This window comes from Copadichromis virginalis, linkage group LG20, assembly GCF_057382275.1.
Source record: "Copadichromis virginalis isolate Kocher_CV1m ecotype Utaka linkage group LG20, C_Virginalis_male_GT1.1, whole genome shotgun sequence".
Lineage (NCBI taxonomy): Eukaryota > Metazoa > Chordata > Actinopteri > Cichliformes > Cichlidae > Copadichromis > Copadichromis virginalis.
In genome coordinates this window covers 2,410,887-2,432,368 of record NC_140637.1, presented here as the reverse complement: position 1 = coordinate 2,432,368, position 21,482 = coordinate 2,410,887, and the positions used below count along the sequence as shown (strand labels likewise).

The window sequence follows — 21,482 nt, the reverse complement described above, 5'->3', positions numbered from 1 at the left end:
CCAGAGGGGGCGCAAGGGCAAGAGATGGACAGATAACCTTGTTGTGTGGCCTGCAGCCGCCTCAGGCAGCTGCGTGGAGATGATAGCTCAATCTCCCCATCAGACCTCCTCATTAGCTCGGCCCCAGGCCACAGCATGCACTGACATGGAGCACAGTGTTTGGGCTAGGAGGCAAGCTATATGCTGTGAGGTACTATGCGCTGTACAGCACTGTGCCACTACACCATTGCATCAAAGTCTCTGAAGGAGTTTCCAATATGTTCATTACAGCAAACTGTAATGGTGCAAACACCCAAGATGAAATAATATGATAATAAGCTGAAATAAACATTTCATAGAAAGCAGTGTGTGTTTTGTGGTCCAGATTTGGTCATAGTTTCATTAAATATCTTTAGCCTCTTTGGACAAGAGCCCCTCCGTTTCATTATGAAAGTGCATTCCAATGCATATCCCCTCAAAATTACTTTCCGCCATCAACAAGGAAAACAAATCAACGTGTGTGTCTGACTGCATCTACACAACATACTCGCCACATCAATAAGCCAATGGGGACAGTTATCATGCCAAACTGATAGTGTGAGTACAGGGAGTATCTTAATATTTACAAGAGCTAACTACTTTCAATTAAAAGGTCATTTTCTCCCCCCTGAATGGGACTTGATGATACCCTATGAGGAAAGAAAAGCTGTGTATTTGCATGACTGAGATGCAATTCAACCGCCTCTTTATAGTCATCCTGTGAACATTTTCATGTTAAATCAGAAGACTTAAAAAAACCAAACTACCAAATTAGAGGCAGACAATCGTTGAATCTGATGTTAAAAGGGATTCCTGCATGGAAAATGCTTCTCGTGATTGAGAAAGTGCTCACATGCTAGACTTCTTCAAACATCTGTTCCCACTCTCTGGCTCAACCACACTGAATGTGGGTCATGCAAGAATCATAATTGCATACAGACTTGACATACAGAGAGGAGGAGTCTTTTTCCCTTCTTTTTAGAGCAAGTGCTTGTGACAAGGAAGCAAAGTAACTACACAGCACTTTTGATTTTACCAGCAGCATCCTCTATAAGCCCTAACCAGGACTGCTTGAAATGAAAGCTATAATTGTCATGTATAAAAAAAGATTAGTCAGTCAGTTATTGCTGTAAAATCTCAAGACCTCGGTGAAATGCTTTCCCCATCCCTCTAAAACTAAAAAAGAAAAGTGCCAAAAAAAGCTGCTGTTGCTGTTGAACGGAACCAGCAGGAATACTAATGAATGTCAGTGACAGTGCGAGTAACGATGTCTCAAAGGATTTACTTTTGTTTGTGGTACTAACTAGTTATATAAACCTTTGTATTCTAAGAAATACCGCTCGTGTGGAAGTGTTTGCACAAGCATAAAGGTAAATTGGATGGTTAATAAGCACAGCGTGATAGCAAGCTTTTATCCACATCTCTTTATCCCACACTGCATCAGTTCTATGCACTTAAAGGCCTGCATTGATATAACAGCCCAAACACCCGTCCCTGACCACTTTATATCTGCCAGATAGGGCCAATTCTGCAACGTTTTACAACTACCTATAGTAACATTTAAAAAGCAGCAGTCCTAAACAGAACACCATCGTCGAGACACACAGAGTACAAACTCCTGCCCCGAGGCCACATGTCAGGGACTTCCTGAGACCTAAGCCTGTATGTAATTGAGGTGAAATGGCCTGTCTGGACTGAACTGAAGCCACGCAGTGAGGGGGAACCAGTGCAGTCCTTGGGAGTGGCTAACAGGGTCACACTGACAGCCAGGAGTCTGTACAGGCAACCTCATGATGGATGTTTGAGAGGGAGGTGTACACTGGCCCATACACCGAAAGCCTGCGTAATTCCATGTGCAACCCCCTCCCACCCCGCCTCCAAAAACCACATGTTCATACATGGACCGCCTCACCACTCAGCTTCAATGCCCCTGCGATAAATAAGCCTTCAGACTAATAACGCTAACACACAATACTGACACCCCCACCTGGATCAAGCTAGCACCCCAGTCACAGCTAGCGCCTCATGCAGTGTTACTACCCTGCTACTGTGGGTGAAGCTCGTCTTTAGCTTCTCAACATAATTACAGCCTAGATGAGTGGCTTGGAAATGACAGGCAATTAGGCCTCCAGACAGTATGATACTGAGGAGCACCCTTACTTCCAGAAAGGATACTTGAGGTGTAGATGAAAGATCCAGACAAATACACACATTTACGACTTCCCCTCTCACACACTCTGATAACAAGTGAATTCATGATCACTGTAAGCAAAGCAGGTGTAATTTTCAGCAGAAACGACACATGCATCAGTCCAATTAGCTGGACCGGTGTCAAGAAACAAGCAAAAGGATGAGTAGAATAAACCAAGCAGATTCTTACTTGAACTTTTGAAAAGCTTCATATGTGGCTGCGTGCACTGCCTGCAGTGTCACTGTTTGATTTACAGGATGGACAGACTGTGGGGCAATCCCTTAGCGGGATAGAAGCACAGCCAAGGAGCAGATGATTAGAAAGCAAAGAAAAAGGGGAAGATTGGGAGGAAATGATTTTTTTTCTAAGCCGATATCCCTGTAAGTGTTCTCTGTAGACCAAGTGTGCAGATGGTAATTAACTTAAACGGTAGATAATGTCGTAATTATAGTAGCGTGCACCACTCTATTTCGCGTCAACATTAACACACAAAATTAGACTGTGGTTTGGAGGCATGTCGAAACGCAAGTCTAGAGAGAGGGGAACTTCTCGTAATTCTCTGCCATCAACATAAGTTTGAAAGTAAAAGTTAGACTGCTTTTGTAAACGTTGAAGCTGATAAAATAAAGCAGTGGATAAACACAGGATACAGTGAACTTTTCGACATAAAAACAGTGCACCTAAACAAAGCCTCTGCAGTTAATCCAGATTTTAGCCCTTTCACATGGATCATTGCCTTCCTTTTTATCTACCATTTCCATAACAGCTCAGTTGTGAGCAGCCTTGTTTACAGCCAGCTGCACAGATCATCCTATGATGCTTTCCAGTAGGGGAGTAACCAGACCGATGACCTGCAAACTGTTTCGCCCTGTGAATGGAAAAGCCAGGATAAAGGGAAAAAGACTTTTCCATTCCTCTGAGTCAGAGGAGGATTTTAAATAACCTTTAGAGCCATACTCTTTCAGAGTCTCTGACTCCATCTCTGCTGGCTCAGGCCCATTTGCTCTGTAGCTTTATCTGCAGCCCTCCATTCTAAACACTACTCAAATTTAATGGATGGCTCAACTAAAAGACTTTGGATAAAATCACAGTCTGGCCGCCTTTCTTTGTGATACTTAAAAGGCGCCCGGCCTTTAATTTACTTATTAGACTGCAAACACAGAGCGGCACAGCGAGAACGTGCATTTACTGCAGTAACATGTTTATTAAGGATGCTTTAAAAAAAACAAATACGAGTAAAGAAGCGCCTTAACTAAAAGATAAAACGAGAGGCAGCGTAGAGCCCATGGGAAGCGGGTAATTGAGCAGAACATATCTTGATGTTCTGGTGAAACCCTGCTCTCCATCTCTCCCTGCAGAAGATGAATCACACCATTGTTTGTGTCACCAAAATTACATAAGAGCTTTGCAGACCTCACTCAGTTCAATTGCATGGTAGAAAAGGGCAGAAATTGAATAACTGCATCTTGCTAGAATGAATTAGGTGGACCACACACGTTTTGTTTTTCCAAAACGCCTTTAAAAAGAAAAAAGTAAAGTCCTTAGCTAAACTAATAAAGAAAGCGTTTGGCTGTTAGCAGTAAATTATCACGGTAAAATGTGCATGACTCTTTAAATATGGGGTCGTGACAGATGAAGTAGATGAGAGAATCCTTTCTTTTTAGTTTGAATGAGACACAGATCATCTCTTCTTTCTTTCTACTTTATAGGAAAGGAAAATGAGACTTTCTCCATTTCAGCACTTTTACATATAGGAGATCACAGCATCCTATGAGTAGTGGTGCGTTACTGCTGGGCTATATTACATCCACAGTAACTAGGACCGTTAACGCTGTGAGTCACTGCCTTGCCTTTGCATGCCAGTATACGGTGAGAATCCTATGAGAGATGTAAGGTGTGGCACAATAATATTATCATTAGCGTCTCCATATAAACAGCAGGAAGGCTTTTACCAGAGAGTTTATGGATGGAGAAGCTGTTAGATGTGAGTGGTTGGGACAAGAGTCTTTGGGACAGATCCCGCAAGAGTCCAGACAAGAGCAGACACATCCCTGAAGATTCAGACTAAACAAGGCCACATTAGAAGAGCCATAATTCAGCCAAGCAGCATTCTTTGCAGAAAGAGACAAACCTGCCTCCTTATTCAGTCCTAAATTTAACTGTCTGAACATTGCACTGCTTTGTCTTCAAAGCCATTTAAGGCTAGTCATTTTGATGTCTTACATCATATGCAGAAAATACACCGTGATGCATGGGCTATAAAAAAGGTCACTTTTTTCTCCAAAAGGCTCCTCATTTTGATTACAGTGCACCGGCCAAAGCAGGAAAGTACCAGTAATATGGCTGCAGGGTAAGGTTGGGTGATACGTAAGAATTTTCCAACCAACAATTGTCAGTCCAATAAACTGATGATATTTACGCATGCACAGGCTTTTTGATGGGCGTAGCAATGTAATCATGCACGGACTGATTTGCGTGCTTAGAACACAAAAGAAGTCCAAACACGGACAACCTAATTGGCTTGGTGGAAAATGCATGAAAAACGTTTCCCATTGATGTCACACATGGCACGGAAATGTTGGCTGGAAGAGACATTTTGATTTTTAACTTATTTGTTGTTTGGTTGAGTGTGTAAGACAGACGAATACTGGAACAGCCTGTAAACACGGTTATACTGGAAAAAATAAGCAAGTTTCTATTTGTTTCCTTCCCCACCGTTGTGTTTTTTTTTATATTTAAATAAAATGTTTTTGGTTTTTTTCTGAAAACAGGCGACTGTCGTCCTTTCTTTCTGTTATGAGTTTGAGTAAATGAATCGCTGCTGCACTCTCAGGAGGGTGCATTTGCTCGCAGCTGTGGAGAGCGCCGTTAAAACAGCGCTATTATTTATTTCTGTTGACTGCTTCTGTTAGCTTCAACCAACATTATAAGCAAACTTACTCATGGGCAAATAAATAAATCGCCCTTGTAAAAACGATCGATAGCCTCAGCCCATCGTCGATAGTCAATATATTTGTCCAATCGCCCAACCTTACTGCAGGTGACACACAGGTTTTGGTAGCCGTTCGTGTAGAATATTTACAGATATCTGGAGATTCATCTGAGCCATCTGGACAGTCCTTCTCCCCATCACAGCGCCAGCCTTTGGAGATACAGGTCACCTGGTCCTTACATACAAACTGTTTAGAGCTGCAAGTCTTGGGCTGCTCGTCTGCTTTGGAGCTGGGAGCTGAAAAAGAAAAGCAGGAAAGAAAGGTGATGGTCATAGAATCATAAAATTTAGAGAAAAAAATCACATTAAAAATGAATGAAATTCTAATACTGGTAGAATAGAATAGAATAGAATAGAATAGACCTTTAATTGTCCCACAAGGGGACATTTGGTTGTAACAGCAGCCAAAAAGACACATATACAAACAAACACTACACAGGACACAGAACAGAAACATACACAATTTTTCTTACATATTTGCATTAAGGACAATGGTTACTATATACAGAGAGTACTGTACAGTTAGTAAATTAAATAAAAATAACTACAGGTAAGAGGCAAACCAGGTTGTAGTCCGAATCGGTTGATTAAATTATTGCAGTTACAGCGCAGATGTAAACATCTATGTTTGTTGGGAGCAGTTCTGATTGTACAGTCTGACAGCTGCAGGGAGGAAGGACCTGCGGAAACGCTCCTTCATGCATCTAGGATGCAGCAGCCTGTCACTGAAGGAGCTCAGACTAACTTTATTTTTATAATGGATAAAAGCAGAAAAAAAACACACTCTCCTCCATACAGACTCTAATTTCCAAATTCAAACCGCATAGATCCTAACTCAGCCGGGCAAAGCAACATGAAAAAGTTACAACTGTGCTTTTTGTGTTCAAAGTTTAAAAAGAAAAGAAAAGAAAAGGCATTCAGAAAAAAAGCTCCACAACCAACAACGTTTCTGTGTTTGTTTGCTGTTTCTCCCTTTTCTTCCGCAATAGAGGAAACAGCATGCTACTATTTTTAAATTACTATTGAAGCTGTGTTTTGTTTTGTTTTAAATTCTCACTATACAGGCTCTTTCATGTGTCGTGGCTCAAGCACAACTGGGCCACGACACATGGGTCCCCTGGGTCGCTGCCTGACCCATGGGAAACTGCAGAACACGGTAGTCCTGGGCAGCAAGTCAGCAGAGATTGCTGAGGCGTACCACACAGGCTAGCCACACCACAGCAATGCTCCTGACACATCAGCAGTCTGACAGTGCTGACATGTTTGAATTTACAAAAACCCATGTCACACAGAGCTCTACCTACAGCAAGAGGCTTGAAAACATATTTTAGTGGCATCAAGCCTCAGGAACAATTTTGATATTATATTTGGTCCTCGCTCTTCCCCAACTTAAAAGAGAAAAATAATAACTTTGCTCGGAGTGCGGGAAAGGGTTTTTTTTTTATTTTGTACTAAACAAAAACATTTAGGTTAAATATATCACACACTATCAGTGGGATTCTCTTCACCTGGCAGTGAACAGTACAGCATAGGTAACCTAACCAAAGACAGACAGAAGGGGGTGGGGGCACCTAAGGCTTCCTAATTTCAGACACCCCTGCTACTAGTAACAGCACAAGTCCCCACCAGGGTTTAGTTTTTGTAATTTAGCTCATTTAAGCTTATAGTACTAAACTCAGTTTTCATCATTATTCTTAAATATATTAGTTAACCTTGAGAAAGCTGAAATTGTGCAAACATTTCCTCTCAGCATACAGAAGAGTGAAAATGGGCAGCTAGAAAAGCACAAAGCAATTGCTTTCTTTTATGCGAGTGGTCAAAAAAAAAAGAGAGAGACTACAATGGTTGTTGTTACTGTACTGTTGTGCAGCAATGCTCTGGGAAGGACAGCACCAACAGTCTCATTGTGATTCTCTGCAGTGACTGAGCCCTCGCTCACCCTGGATGACTTGCCTCCCTATGTACTTAGCAGGCAGGGAGGTGTTTGGGGTGAGTGGTGGAGGGGTGTACCGCAAGCGGGCCAGGATGTGACTGAAATCACAAGAGAGCGCGGAGCTAGTGTATCATTGCAATCACGTCTCTTTTGACTGTCAGACTAAAGGCTTTGGAACTGGACTTTTCTTTCTCTCCATCGGACAATGTATGTTTAAGTAAAGCAATAAGACTTCTGAGTGTCATGTTTTTGTACTACAATAAGAATCTAAAGGGCTGCAGGGATCAAACTGCAGCACTCCCATTATACAGCAACACCTTGATACTCAAGGAGATAAAGAGAGAGTGCTAGATTTTAAAATGCAGAGCTACAGCCTTGAGTTTTTTTCTCTTCTCTCTTCTTAAACAAAGGCTGGAGGAAAGCTTAAAAACAGTTTCAAGTGGTGCAGAAGAAGAAGACTTAAATGTAGCTTTAAGACATCATACTCCAGAATCTGTTAAATGTCACAAGGCTCCGATAGGAGGCTAAATCTGAGATACTGTAAGAGTGAGAAAGGGAAGCAGTATAAGAATGGACAGAGACCATGAGAGATGGAAGCTAGCCATGGCCTGAGGCCAGCCTGTTACTTTTGCTTTCTTTCAGCCTACTGATGCCCTGATGCATTCTGGATGGCGAAAAACACACATTAGCCTGTGCTCATATGTCTTGATTTACTCTATCTAGAGAGCCAACACCCCAAAAATAGCGTCACTGGTTGAGCTGAGCTGAAATGAATTGAAGTATTGAAACCTCCTCTAAGTTTAGATGCTGTGTGAAGCAGCTAAGCTGATCCAGTTATTGCCTGTGAGTTGACATGAAACTGGAAATAAAATTCTGTGGGATCTAATTTTATCATCCCTTTACACACCAGCATGAAATGACCGCAGAGGGGAGAACCTCCGAGTCTAATTGGAGGTTGTGGCTGAGGAGGGGTTGGAGAAGGAGAGGAAGACTGGCAACCCTCCCCTTCAGCAGTGCTTTTTCAAAGCCCACTGAAATATCTCAAACAGAGATGTGAATTGTTAATTCAGGCTTCAAAGTCATTGTTTTTTTCCACAGCTAATGCCAGTTTTGGGGATGGGTGGGTAGGTGAGGGTCCAAATTAAACTGGGCTGTTAAAGTACTAGTACTCACATGAAAAAAAGTCATGTGTACACCTTTTATTTAGGCTCCTGAATCAATGAATATACTCTACTTTCATGAGCTTGTACAAGGCTGGTGTTCAACAGAGTTCCCTCCTGATAATGCCATTCCAACTAAAGCTTTTCCTGGCAGAGCTTAACAGCAACTTCATAAAACCTCTGTGACTAAATACTAGAAAATTCAACAGCATCGAATATATTGCAACCACAAAACAAGAGGAATATCACATTTTAGAAAGAAACAACAACAACAACTCCTTCTGTTTTTCACAACTTTAAAAAAGATCAGGTATGACAACCACATCCTTCCACGCTAAAGATAATTTGAGAGAAAAAAACATCCTGTGGGTATCTGCTGAAGCAAAAACTCGTCTAATTAGAGAGAAACATGAGAAACATAACCTTCAGAGCCTAACGTGAAATCCTCAAGAGTTTAGAACTTCATACCATTGCTCAGTTTTTGCAACTTTGGAAACTCTACAGGAAAACAAGCTTCTGCAGACAAATTACATTGTGTGCAAAAATATTTATCGGCTGTTATTTAAAGCATTTTTAAAAAAAGAAGAAGAAAAAACCTTCCACATAAACAAGGTCTATTATTTAATTATAGTTCAGTTCTGTTGCACTGACGATGTATTTTACTGAAGAAATCTTTGTAGAAAGAAAGATATTAAAAGCTTTCCATGTGAACATAAGGCTAGAAGTGAAGGCCAATATGCTACCAAAGTGTCTTTAATATGCATCCAATAGAAACAGGATTAGTTTTTTTTTTCTTTAAAAAAACAAACAAACAATAATTTAAACCTCTTAGGCGGTGAAGGAGAACTGTACGGACACTAAATGAAGATCTTGGTTGAAATATTAGAAATTAGAGACCAATTCTACCTTGATATTTGTGATGTTGTGTGCTATGCAATTTTACTTACCAATAAAAAACAAACAAACAACAACATTCAAGAGTTTTCTTCTGGTTAATAGTCAATGAAAACTAACTGTGCAACTGAGCAAATACCACAAATTTCATTTTTCTTCATTGATATAATTTAACTGCACCTTCCTTCCTTGGTGCTGTGAGGAAAGACCAAAGGACTAAGCATGACTGTCTGACACAAAATCCTCCACACTGTTGTCACTAAAGGTTTTTGAACAAATGCTGTGTTGACACCCACAAAATGCTCTAAATCACTGAGCTACTTCCTCCTATGTGGATGCTCAGGCTCCATTTGGCTGACTGGGTTTGACTTCTAGCACACCATCACTTGTATGAGGCCACACTGTACTTCCTTATGCTGAGCAGCTAAAGCTCTGCACTGTCTAAACAGGACACACTGACTTGCCCCCAAGCACTGTACATAGGAAAAAGCATTAGATACGAGCGAATGAGCAAATACCTGAATGTATACAGAGCCTGGCTCTTCTAGAAACATCCCTCCCGAGTGCCTTACAAGAATATAGTATTTTCACTCCTTTTTTGTTTTGCTTTTTATAAAGATGAAATATACGTGTTGCTTTGTTTTTATCCAATCCAAAAACTTTAAGGTTGAGAGAAAGTTCGCTGGGTGGAACAGGATGTAGTGGTGAGTAAATGGTGCTGTGGCACCAATTCAGCTGCCAAGTGATGGAGGCCTCCAGACACTATCACCAGCTGGGGCACCACACTGACCCAATTTCGTCCCTCCCAATCTGTCTGACTCAATATGGCCATCCGTGCTGTACAGATCAACTCCAGATCCATGTAGCACATTCCAGCACCTTCTAATTGGTTTCATATGTATAGCTTTGCCTCAAAAAGACAATCAGTTACAGATGAACAGCTAGACTTTAAAGGAGCCTTACAGTTTTCATTTTGAATTCCAGAGAAAAACTGGTTGTTTCTCTTTGCTAGCCTGTTAGCAAAGGGTTAAAAAAGTTCAGTTTGACTGCTGTGTACCAGAAGCTCGGCATAGTTAAAACAGTATATCACCGCTATACGGACTGTCCTATATAGGCACAAAAAACAAACAGCTTGATATATTAAAAGGCACTTTTGTTTCACAAGCATGCATCTAAAACTGAGCACATCCCAGAGTTCAACCCGATCAATGCCCTTGTGGAATATTTTGAGGCTGAGCAATAGAGCATGGATTTTATTGTGAAAAAATAAATGGGCCTCTGGGTCTCAGTTGGGCTACTAGGTGTGATGACAGTGACATGAGAAAGTGGGAATGAAACCAGGGCTGTTCCTCATCACCCATCACTTCGGCCCTTCCCGCTCCTTCTATGTGGCGCACAAACCTTTCAGAGCAGCTTAGAGAGAAAAAAAACACACAACAACAAAAACCTCCAAAACACACACAACCCAACTACAGGCTGTAATTAGAGCCTTGAGGTCACATTTAAAGCGAGTTTTCTGTGCTTCGTTTAGCAGAAAGTCAAAGCAAGAATCCCTGCATGAAAATCAAGTAGCCAATGTTTTTTGTATTCCATTAATTATTCAGATGGAAGAGAGCATTTTCTTCTAACCAAAATCAGTGCACTTTCAGTGAGAAGAGGGTGGAAAATAAAGTACAGCCTCATATGTATAGAACAGAACAACACAACGGTGATAAACACAATCTGACCTAAGGCCCTTCACAGGCCACTGAAGCAGCAACAACTTGGCTTTGTGCTGAAGCACTTAAACTAGCTCACAGTGAATTTGTATCCACTGGCTATTCAAAATCTAAACCACACCAGGCATTTCACTGAGGCTAAACATGCACGAACAGCAGAAGCCTGAGTCAGAGTTAGCCTCTCTCTAGCGCCTAAGAGGCTTGTTGTTGTGCCACTGCACAACAAAAGTCTACAGCTTTGACCTCACATGTAACCCGATGAGGCTCTGCAGGTTTTCAAAAGCCTGCGCAGTAAAATGCAATGCAGTAGAAGACATGCATTGACTTAATTTGATTGATGGATATAAAAGAAAATGTAAGTAGGCTCAGAGTCTGCCGAACGAAAGCTCTTCTAAACCCTGTAGTCTCTGCAGAACACGGCTCCGTGAAGCCACAGAGGAAAAGTCAACCCAGATTCAGCAGTTATGAAAACAGAATCTGCGAGCTAGAAATTAATGCTGGACCACATAAATCGAGGCATTCGCTGCAAGTCAGATGCTTGCAAATCCTGAAAGGTAGGAATAAGGAACCAATTCACTATGGCCACAAACAGGAGGGCTGACATGAGTTGGAAGATGATTGTTTCTTTGATTTAATGTGACTGGATTGCTATGAATCCCTCATTAGACTAAAGGAGGCAGGAGGGGGGATGTTACTGGCTCAATAAATGCCTGGAATGAGTCACAAACAATACACAAATGAGTTGTCATCCACTTCACATCTCAACAGATGACCTCTTTGTTAGTGGTGAAATCATCAATCCGGGCTGTGAAATCCCAACTTTTTTTGTGTGTTTTCACAAAATGTTCTCAAGATGTTAAAACACAGCTGGTACCTCAGCACCAGCATCGATTAGTTAAAGCTAATGAACAGTTGTCTCTTGTAAATAAAAGTTTCAATTATAAATTTCCTTCAGAATAACAGGAGGACACAGCTTTTTAATTTTTTTAACTTGTCATAAAAAGCTATGGATCGCTGCAAAAACAGTTAAAGTCAAATACTACACTTAGCGTTCAGTCGTCGAAGTATTCTCTGAATAAACTGCAACAGGTTAAAAGAGTTACACAAGAGTTCAGCAAGACCACCGCTAATTATTTTTTCCTACAACATCATGAGAAGTGCTTGTACTTTTGCCCTTCCTGATGCAATCCTAAAGGGATTTGTGACACTTTTTGGCATTGAACCGGGAACTCTTGTAAGATCAATGTGTAATGGCAGGGATAGCTCAGTAGGTAAAGTGGTCGCCCCATGATCGGAAGGTCGGCGGTTCGAATCCACTTAACGGCTACCCTGAGGTACCCCTGAGCAAGGTACCGTCCCTACACACTGCTCCCCGGGCGCCTGCTTAGTGGGCTGCCCACTGCTTCACTGAGTGAATGGGTCAAATGCAGAGAAAAACAAGTAATTTCCCCATGGGGATCAATAAAGTATCCATTATTATTATTATTATTATTATTATTATTATTATTATTAAAACACCATACTATGGAACTAGCAGTAGATGTGCCTTTGCCATCTCAACACCGTCCAGTGGAAAAAACCACTGAGACTAAAGTAAACAAGTTTAATAAATTGCAGCAAGCCATGAAATTGGGACGCTATCTTCATGTATAAAGATCCGCTCCTCTTCCCAGGTGTGAAAGCAGCCGAGTGTCTCTGCGATCGATCGGATCTCTAGTCAAGCGCAAAGACAGTAACGCTGCCAACGTCTTAGCGTGCATGCCAACAATACTGACACACAAATCGGAAGTCTCTAAAAAAAACAAAAAAACAAAAGCTGACAAGCTAGGTGTTCAGCTTGTAGGATCAGTAGTCTCACAGCTGTGCCAGATGTAAAACAAAGTTTTAATCTTTTGCAGTTTTGTTCATGTTCTGCAGCTTTAAAAAATATGACATTTCTAAGAGTTATCATAGTAACACTGGACGGGAACCGAAAGCAAATTAAAACACGTTGCCTGAGTCAATTGTCGCAAAAAACCCCAAAACAAAACAAAGCAAAAAAACCAGTATATCTTACAGATCTTAATTACCACAAACCCACACTTCCTATTTGGCTAAAAAAGCCAATCCGGTTCTTTTTGTGGTTTTAGAAGCCGAACAGAATAAACAGTGATGTAACTTGTAGAAAACACCAATTACAGCACATCCCTGCTATTCAAAGTCAACAAACACTGTGGTCTGACTCCTTCGATATGTGGCCAATAACAGTGAAGACAGTTGTGTTAATCTCATTTTACCTTCCAGTCACAGTTGACTGTGATGCAGCGCAGGAAGTGGGAGGATAAAAGTGGATCTTCACACCGACAACAATCAGGAACACCGCTTTCAGCTATCATCATTTCGCAAATATTTGTTGCTCAAACCAGAAGAACAAGAATGCAAAACCTCCTGCACATAAGCTTTACATTAAATTTCACATAGAAATCAAAGAATGTATACAGTCTGGACATCTGGCTTTATTTTACTCCTACTTTTTACTTTTCTTTTTTTTTTTTTATTCTCTTTGACAAGACTCTGAATGGCAGGAAATCTTTCTGGGGGATATCTACAGCAGATGGGTTTGCAGTCAACAGTCATTCTCAGGTGTACAAAGTTACAAAACCCACTCCCCAGTGACCTCCACTCAAAGGAGCTGAAGAGAGCAATCCAAGTTCTATTATCTGTTGAATTTGTACGAAGGACGCCAAATTTTTCCAGCAGATGTTTCCAGTGACAGCTCAGAGGAAAAGGTCTCGTTACGAGGGTCAGGCAAACTCACTCTAGACTCCTCAGGAATTCAACCCCTTCTGCCTCTGACCCACATTTAAACATTTCTCAATATCTTTGGCCTCACAGGAGTGTTGCTGTAAGGATACTCTATAATTGGTTCAAAATATCTAAGGTTTTATTTAACATTGTATCATTTAGCATGATGAAATCTGTTATTTTGAAACATAAAAACCCTTTAAAAAAGGAATCAGATAATGAAGTAATATCCTGTTTAATTCTAAACTACATTTACTGTAATGTCAATTACAGCTGACATGATTAGCCAATTCTCTCCCAATTAATCAGTTAGGTTTGCCACATATATTCCTGATTCATCACTTAGACTATTAAAAGGTCAGAAGATTGTTAAAAATTCTTAACACGATTTGGCAACTTTAGCTGGCTTATTTTAGATTTTTTAAAAACCACACTGATAAACAGCCCAAGAAAACCATCGATTAAAAACCTGGAGCTTCAATTTTCTTCTTCTTCTCACATCTCAACTTTCTTTTACACAAAACACAAAGCGTATGACGTTCCATCTTCTCAAATGTTAGAATTTGCTGCTTTTTTTTGCTTGTTTGCTCTGACTGAAACAGCAATGGGGTTTAGGCCTGAGACATGGACTAAACAAGCCATTTGAATGGGACATTCTGGGCTCTATAAATTGTGTAAGAGACTTCTTCTTCTTCTTCTTTTTTTAAATGCCAGATCACTAATGAAAATATCCATTTGTTACAGCCATAGCGATCACACAGTTGGAGCACCCATCAATTCAAATTCAGCCTGTATCTCCTCACACTCTCCAACAAACTCGTGGATTCATTAGAAGATCAGTAACAAAGGGATCTGTCCAGATGATTAATTGTTCATGTTTCCCCACTCACTATAAGAAAAAGGATTGAAAACTTTGCCTTAGGGCTCCCCCCCTCCCCTTGGCCCAACACAGTTCCTCAGCTAAATCAACTGCTAATAATGACATAAGACATAGCTCCATGGTTTCCATCCCTGATTCCCTGTGATGTAACTTTTGTGCTAACTTCAGACTATCACATTTTTCATTGTTATGTGACTCTTGGTGAAGTTTTTTTCTTTTTCCCTTTTTTTTTGCTACACCCTCCCAGCTCTTCAGCAACAACACCCCTCCTCCTTAGTCACATTTAAGTTGGATTAATGGTCTCCTCCCTGTGTCCAGATGTTACATAGTGATGGAGGAGGGGGAAGAGGAGCTTGCCCCCTCCTGTAACCTCAGCTATGCCTTTCCCTCTGGACAGCCTCCCTCAAAAAAATCTGATGAAACTTATATAAGAACTCCAAACAATGAGCGGACCTCTGTAGCATTAACAGATGTTAATGCCTTACTTCACTCTCGGGCACTCAAGTAAGCTTACGCTAGAGAAATAAACAGGCCAGAGGCGGATGATGGCACCACCTGTGAATGAGTTTTATATTATATGAGTGTAGTTTCAATATATAATATGAAAAGAAAGAAGAAATCTGAAAATACTTAAGAAAAAAGGGAAAGCTGTCAGCTCAACAGGTCTGCAATGCATTCTCACAAGAGCATTGGCGCATTTGATAGCTCATTATTGCCATCAGGGAAAAATGTGGGGAGTAGTAGGGGAGCTGAGACTTAACAGGATAAATGCACGTTTTGTTCGTTTCACTATCACTCAGGACCTGGCTGTCACAAACACTGTGATTTCCAGGCATCTCCAAACGCTACACGTCGGGGCAAGCCGCGCCATTAAGCAAGCAGACACAACTGTTGTTTGCGTTTGTGGCAAGTACCTGAAAACAAACATGTAAACTGACCTAAACGATGCCTCCGCACAGGTTTGATACTGAAGTCGTGCTGTACCGATTTCGTGAATTGAAGAAAAAACCCAGCCGACTTGGTTTGAATGGAAAACCGTAAGATGTAATATATATCTTTTATTTCTCTTTTTTATTAAATGCAAGGTGGATTTGGGCATTCTGACACAGCCAGTGAGAAATCCCGTCTTCAGTGAGAAAATAGGTCGCTCGTGCCAGTGTTGTGATAGCCTTTTACCTGCTTCATATTCTAGCATGACTAACCTGACTGTCTCCTATCCTTACAGGGAGGCCCATTCTGTCTGCTCAGACAGGGGCTCTGCTTTAAAAAACGCAGCCAGATTTTAGGCCAAAAACAACCACAGCACCGCTTTATCCGTGCGCTACTTTCTCTCGTTTAAAGGCTTCCCAAAAACGATCGATCTCCCCCTCCTCCGAGGAGCCACACTGTGTTATTATCACGGCAACCTATTCATGGTGTTCGCTCCAACTCTGGTGAACGCAGGCCTGTGCGCAGATGCTTTGCAGACGGGAGGAAAAAAAGTGCTCATGCTTTTCTCGAGTATCACAATGCAAGATTAACACAACAGGCTTTCTTACCTACGGTCGCACCGTTAGGAGATGCGATCTCCAAGCAGAGTATAAATCCCAAGTAAAACAACCTCATCGCCATCTCCTGATGAACTGCCCGATGGCACTGCTGGTTAGAAAGGAATAGATGAAAAAGTTGGCCGGATTTCTAAAACCAAGCAGCCACCTCATCCGAACCCTCTCAGTGGTCCGGGTGAGATTGTCCGGCACGCTGGCCGCTTCGAGACGGGCTTCTGCAATAAAGGGAGACTTGCTACAGCCCGATGAGGCTATAGGCAATGCTGCAGCACAGTCATGTATATTTCTAATTGATTATCGGAATTCAAACATGATGCACAGTGTACCCTCTGTCTCCCTGTGCTTGCTGGGGTCTCTGTTTCACCACACCATGCCACCAGAATCGTCCGCTGGTATAGAATAAGCTCGGCAGCCGCCGACTCCGTTCAGCTCATTCCGTGCTAAACTTAAAAAAAAGAAAAGAAAAAAAAAAGAAAAATTAAATGGTAAAAATCTTTTTTCCCGACTAAGCGCCAACGTCTCCTTGTGCTTGTGGCAGCATGAGTGGATGGTCAGCCTCTCAAGCCCCAGCACTGTGGATGAGTCCGTGACGTAACGACTGACTCCTCTAAAAAAAAAAAAGGATAACTAAGAGGGAAACGACCCATCTGCGCATGCCCCAACACGACTCTTTTTTTCTTTTTTTTCCCCCTCCTGTTTCATGGGCTTTTTCATCAACCGTGGAGGTGGGATAGAGAGGTGGAGCTGCAGCTGTCCTACTGATAAAGCCATGTTGGCTCAATTTTCTTTCTCCAAAAAGTTAGAGTAACGCAGTAAGTTCTGTTTTGGTTTTTTAGAAAAACAGCAAGCTGTTTTAAAACGTGCTGAACGCAACGTCTGGGTTAAAGTATACCCCCCTCCCCAAATAACTTAAAGGTAATTAACTTTAAACAGGTAGAAGAAATAATTAAGAGTGAAATAAAACCTTGCCTTTAAATGTAAACGCGGTTTTCTCGTCATTATCCCAGTATCACATTTTTATTTAGGTTACACGTCAAAGGCGTGAAGTCTGAGTGCAATAAATCGTGTAGCCTGAGGGGGTGGGGGAGACGTCAACCTCTGGTTTCGTTACTAAATCATGCCCCCTGGTGGCACGTAAAAATGACAACTCGATGCGATTGTTATGAAATACGTGTGGGGGGGGTTCAGTATTTATATGTGTATGTGATATGTTTTACCAAAGTTAACAATTAAATTGCATTTAAAAACTTATATGTAGATATATATATCACCATTTTACTCAAAGAGCAATGAGACTAAACGCATTTCCAAAAACATACAGACTGTTTTTTTTTTGTTGTTTTTGTTCTTTGGGTTGTTTGTCTGTTTTTAAACAGAGCTTTTTTTTTCTTTTTAATTATTTCAATTTGTGAAAAGACCGGATAGGTTCATTAACCATCCAAACCTACAGGGGGCACTAGAAACTTAGATTTCGAGAGAGGCATGCAGACTAACTCAGTTCACTAACAAAGCAAAATAGAGTCCAGCAGTTTATTGCAATGGTTGGTAAATTTTACCTGATAGAACATCTGAGAAATGTCCGATTAAAGAACCGCTTGTTTAAAAAGAGAATAAAATGCCTCTGAATGCGAAAAATGCTCATAAATGACTCTTTCTCTAAGTGTATGGTGGGTAATGCAGTGGATGTCTCCCACTCAGTCAGTCATGGGTACTAAAAACAACAGCTGTGCATTTCGCTGCCCAAACTGACGGTCATTTTGCTGCCACCAGTGTTAAGAATAGGAATTTCTTTTCAGGGGTGTTCAGCTTACAGATGTTTACCCAAAGCCCGAATCACACGAGAGAATGTCAAGTATGCAGAGAATCTGTGAAAAACATGCTTGAAAATTCTGGATGTCTGTTTAAAGCAAGCATATTTAATTTGAGTTCAAGCATGAAACTTGAATATAAATAAAAAGAAGGTTTGCAAGGAAATGCTGTGGTGGTAACTTAACTGTTTTGCAGCCACGCATTGCATGCATTTCAGTAATGCTCCCTTGAAGCTTTTCTGGAAAACATATTTACTGCCAGCAAATTTGTCTGCTTTTTTTTTTTTTTTAAACTTGCTGTACATCCTGTCTGTCAGTGCACTCAATTACCGCAAACCCTTGTGTCACCTCCACCTTTTGTGAAAGGAGGTTTGTGCATTGTCATTTAAAAAAAGACAGACGCCAGCATGTTGTGTGGGAGACAGGTTGAAAGAGTGCCAGCATAAACACTCCCAGACCACATGTTCTCCCAGGGCAGAAGGGCTGGCTTCTCTCCAGGCACATCTGCACACAATCCCTCAGCTCTCAGCGAGTGAGCCAAGGAGACAGAGCGGGGCAAAGGAGGGAAAGGAGAAGGGAGAGAGAAAAGCATTCCCAGACAGGGAGAACCTATCTGTTATGTGAAAAGTACCATGGTGTCAGTGATGAAAGTGATGACATCTGACTTAAAGAAACAAACAAAACAAAAAAGACAAAGAGAGCGAGAGAAATGATGAAATTTAAAATACAGACAGACAAAAATTTACTCAGTTTGAAAAAGAAGTAAAGTTTTGTGACTGAGGACTCACCACCATCATTGCAAATCTGTACATCTGTATCACACCGTTAGTTTACATGCCAAGGTCTGCTTGGCTGCAGTCATTACTTGTATCCTTGAGAGAAGATGGATTGCTGCATAGACAAAGCTGCTGACTCTCACTTAGCCACAGTCTACGTTTTTTTAATGTATGCATGCCTTATGGCTGCAGATGCATGTGATTTTCCACACATTTTTACCCCGATGTACATATTTTTTTTAAACACACACGCATCCCACTTCCTATTAAGCTTTCCTCAAGGTTTTTCTTGTTTTCTGCCCTTTGGTTTACTGGCAGAATGTGGCGCTGTGCTTTTCTTCTTCTTCGTCTTCTTTTTTTGTTGTTGCTAAAAGGTAATTACTGAGCAAGCAATGCTGACAACACCTGAGGAATGCAAAGCATGCAGCACTGGGCTGTGTTCTAACCACCCACCAACCTCTCCCCACTCACCACACCTCGCTTCTCCCCATCTGTGACCCTCCCCCATTGCAGCCAACTAGCAACTACTTTCACAGGGATCGTAGATGCAGATGTTATACGCAGCACTGACGTGATTCTACCAGGAAATATGAATCAACAATAGGTTACTGCAGATTAAACTTCTTCATTAAAAAAATCAATGAAATTATGATTTTTTTTCTCTTAGTGTGGAGGAAAATCCTATCCAAAAAAACCCTTCCTCTTTCCCAACAGGCCCTTTTATTCCCGTTACTGGTGAATTTGCAGTGTGTGTTGGCTAGCTCGGGCACACTGCTGACTGAGTCACTCCCCAAACTGTCCTTGAGCTCTGTGGAACTCACAGCCCATCTGGCTGAGTACTTGCACAGATACACACACATCAAAACATTGCATAGATTTAAGCAGGGGAAGTAAATGACTATGGGTGACCCAGTTGTGGTCTGAAACTGGTCCAGTCGAAAAAGAATCAATATCTGGCTGGAGAGAATGATGCCATACATAGAATAATGTTATTTTGTCAACCAATGCATCAAGTTTTGACATTGCACGCGTGCACATACTTGGGAGACAGCGATAGAGGGTGGAGAGAGACACAGAGATTATGAATTCAGCTGAGCCTCTCCCGTCTGTCTGACTAGACCATCATGATGAAATCTGGATGAAATCCCTTGTGCATGTAGATCAACCTAAGTTTACGGGCTCGGTCTGAATTTTACAGTCAGAGATGTAATATTCACATACGACAGTTAGGTAAGAAACAATATAGCTGATGTTGCGTATGTTTTCTGCAAACATGAGGATTAATCAGAATACACAAGAAAAGGCTCGGGGGTAAAAAGATTTATATGGCAAGCAGCTCGTGTTAATAAAAACAGTTATCGTGCATTGTGAAAATATATTAATAGAAGGGTGGGAGCGCATTTTCATTTTACTTAGAAAATCTTGACATCATTTTCTATTTATTTTTAATACATAAGTATGGAAACAATTAGTAGTTCCAGTTGTCCAACAAGTTTTTAATGACAATAACCTATCATTAGATCATTCCCGTTAAACACACACACACACACACACACACACACACACACACACACACACACACACACACACACACACACACACACACACACTATTTAATGACTACATTTCCCCTTTTGACACAAAAGTTGGCATAGCAACATTTTCTAATCTCAATAATCAATATTAGCCCTCCTCTCCTCTGTTGAGGGATCCCTCTGTGACTACAGTTGCATATAAATTTTGCAAATAATTTAGACATCATCTTGCCTATTTCACCTATTTTTAAAAAATTTTTTAAATAAGATTTGATTTAATGAAAAAATGATTTAAGAATTGTAACCAATTGCAACCAATAGTAACCAGTTTGAACATGGTTAAAAGACTGTAAAAATCTACATATAGACAGAATGATGCAATGATGTGAAAATCATTTAACCACCATATTTAATAATAATTTAAAAAAAAGTATTAAGACAAAATATTACAATACTGCTGATATTTATTATTTCAAGAACAACATCAACACTTTAGATGTCAGCCTCATGTTTAAAAAAAATTAAGATTGGCAACTATTATATGCCAGGATCCTATACTGGCATATAATAGTGAGTATGGATTATAATGTACATAGTATGAGTATCTTACACATCAGTGAAGGTACCATGAATACCAAACATTAAACTGAGGTTTTGGAGCAAGTTGTTTTTCTCAGGGAAAGCCTTGCTTATTTCAGCAAGACAATGCTTAACCGTGCTTCTGTTCCAACAGCATGTCTCCACTGTGCAATAACCTGGTGTTTTATAGTAACCTGCTTACAGTTCAGACCTGTCACCCACTGAAAAGATCTGACACAGTAAGAAGTGACATTTCTGATGGACTCCCCTGAACTGTTTAGCAATTTATTTCAAGCAGAAAAGGAAAACGATTACACAGAAGTAAACATCATCAGCTGTACCATCTTGTTTTTCTACTATTGTCAGTTAAACAAAGTGTGTAAAGGTTTTGCAAATTCCTGCATCCTGTTTGGATTTATATTTTACACAGGATCCCAACTTTCTTGAATATGCAGCAGTGGTTCATAGAGCTGGTAGGTAATAGTTAGCCTTAAAGAGCTGCTGGCTGTTTGTTTACTGCACCTGTACATCTTGGTGTGGTGTTGAAGTTAGGGGGTAAAATTTCAAAAGAAAAACAGAAAAAGGGCCAGATAATAAGGCAAGGATGGGACAAGTGATTGTGTAAGACAACATATTTGATGTGTGGGCTTCATTTTCCTCAGATGAC

General features: G+C 40.8%; 1 protein-coding gene across 3 annotated transcripts in view; it reads right to left on the bottom strand.

The window, feature by feature from the left end:
- LOC146683968 (low-density lipoprotein receptor-related protein 1-like) overlaps window positions 1–16,714 on the bottom strand; it is a 91,037-nt gene extending 74,323 nt beyond the window's left edge. For all 3 annotated transcript variants that reach the window (XM_085444769.1, XM_085444768.1, XM_085444766.1), the window contains exons 1-2: window positions 16,109–16,714; window positions 5,292–5,438 (exon numbers count right to left, since the gene is read on the bottom strand). In XM_085444769.1, coding sequence (XP_085300895.1) covers window positions 5,292–5,438; window positions 16,109–16,181 — 220 coding nt within the window. In that variant the 5' untranslated portion in view covers window positions 16,182–16,714. The remainder of the gene's footprint in view (window positions 1–5,291; window positions 5,439–16,108) is intronic.
- Window positions 16,715–21,482: the final 4,768 nt, after the last annotated feature.